At 43.0% G+C, this 903-nt stretch overlaps 1 protein-coding gene across 1 annotated transcript in view; it reads right to left on the bottom strand.

Moving 5' to 3' along the window:
• Window positions 1-903, bottom strand: part of LOC119592281 (glutamate receptor-like) — a gene marked incomplete at its 3' end in the record, with an annotated part of 6,055 nt that overhangs the window by 1,612 nt on the left and 3,540 nt on the right. Inside the window, 2 exon segments of the mRNA XM_037941112.1 lie at window positions 9-186; window positions 756-885. Coding sequence (XP_037797040.1) covers window positions 9-186; window positions 756-885 — 308 coding nt within the window.

A 903-nucleotide genomic window follows, 5' to 3' on the forward strand; every position in this document is an offset into this window, starting at 1 on the left:
CATCTAACCCGTCTGGCTGAAGTGATCCGAGTATATCTTCCTGCACACAACTTCTTCGACCAGGATGGCGTGTCGTCCATCGGGAAGGAAGTTGTAGGCCGCCACGTCCATCTCGCTCGCCCTCACGTACTTCGCCCTCACTCGAGACGCCTCAGCTAGCTCCCTGTACACGCCGTCCCTCACGGTCTGCGCGGAGGTCGTCGGGTGTTATAATGGGGTGCGGGAGCTCGCGAAGGTTTTTGTTTTTTTAAGATTGGTGTTGTTGTTGATTGAGGTTTATTTTTTAATCTAGTTTATGGTTATTTACTTGTTTGTTTCTTTCTTTCTTTAATATGTGTGTTGTTGTTTTTTTCTCCTGTTGTTTTTTTGCTTAGTTTACACTTTTATTGTTTTTAGTATCCCGGTGTTGAGTTTACGCTAAGATTATGTTACAGAGCGATTTCCTCACAGCTTTATTTATCAATTCAAAACTACTGCGGCTTCCACTATATAACTTATATACATCACTACCACCAACACACAGTAATCACCTAAATCGTCAGAGTAAAAAGAGAATAATATATATATTTAAAAAAAAAAATCAATTATTAAATTAAATTAAATAAACAACAATACAAAGACAAGGATAAAGTAACATTAAAACAAAATCAAATTAAATTAAAAAGTGTTAGAAAAATCAACTTGTTTCAAAAAGACGAATTAAGCCATCCCTCCCTTCCTCGACCTGTCCTCCTCGGCTCTCCCTCGGGTACGACCTTGAGGTGGGTCGTGAGCGCCGTGGAGCCCTCCATGATGAGCGTGAGGCCCTTGTCGTCCAGCACGTCCTGCAGGGAGTCGTACTTCAGCTCTATGGTCTTCACAGCCAACAGGGAGGTGAGGGCACCGCTGCGTAAGGACGGGACG

Source organism: Penaeus monodon, chromosome 30 (genome assembly GCF_015228065.2).
Source record: "Penaeus monodon isolate SGIC_2016 chromosome 30, NSTDA_Pmon_1, whole genome shotgun sequence".
Taxonomy (NCBI): Eukaryota; Metazoa; Arthropoda; class Malacostraca; order Decapoda; family Penaeidae; genus Penaeus; species Penaeus monodon.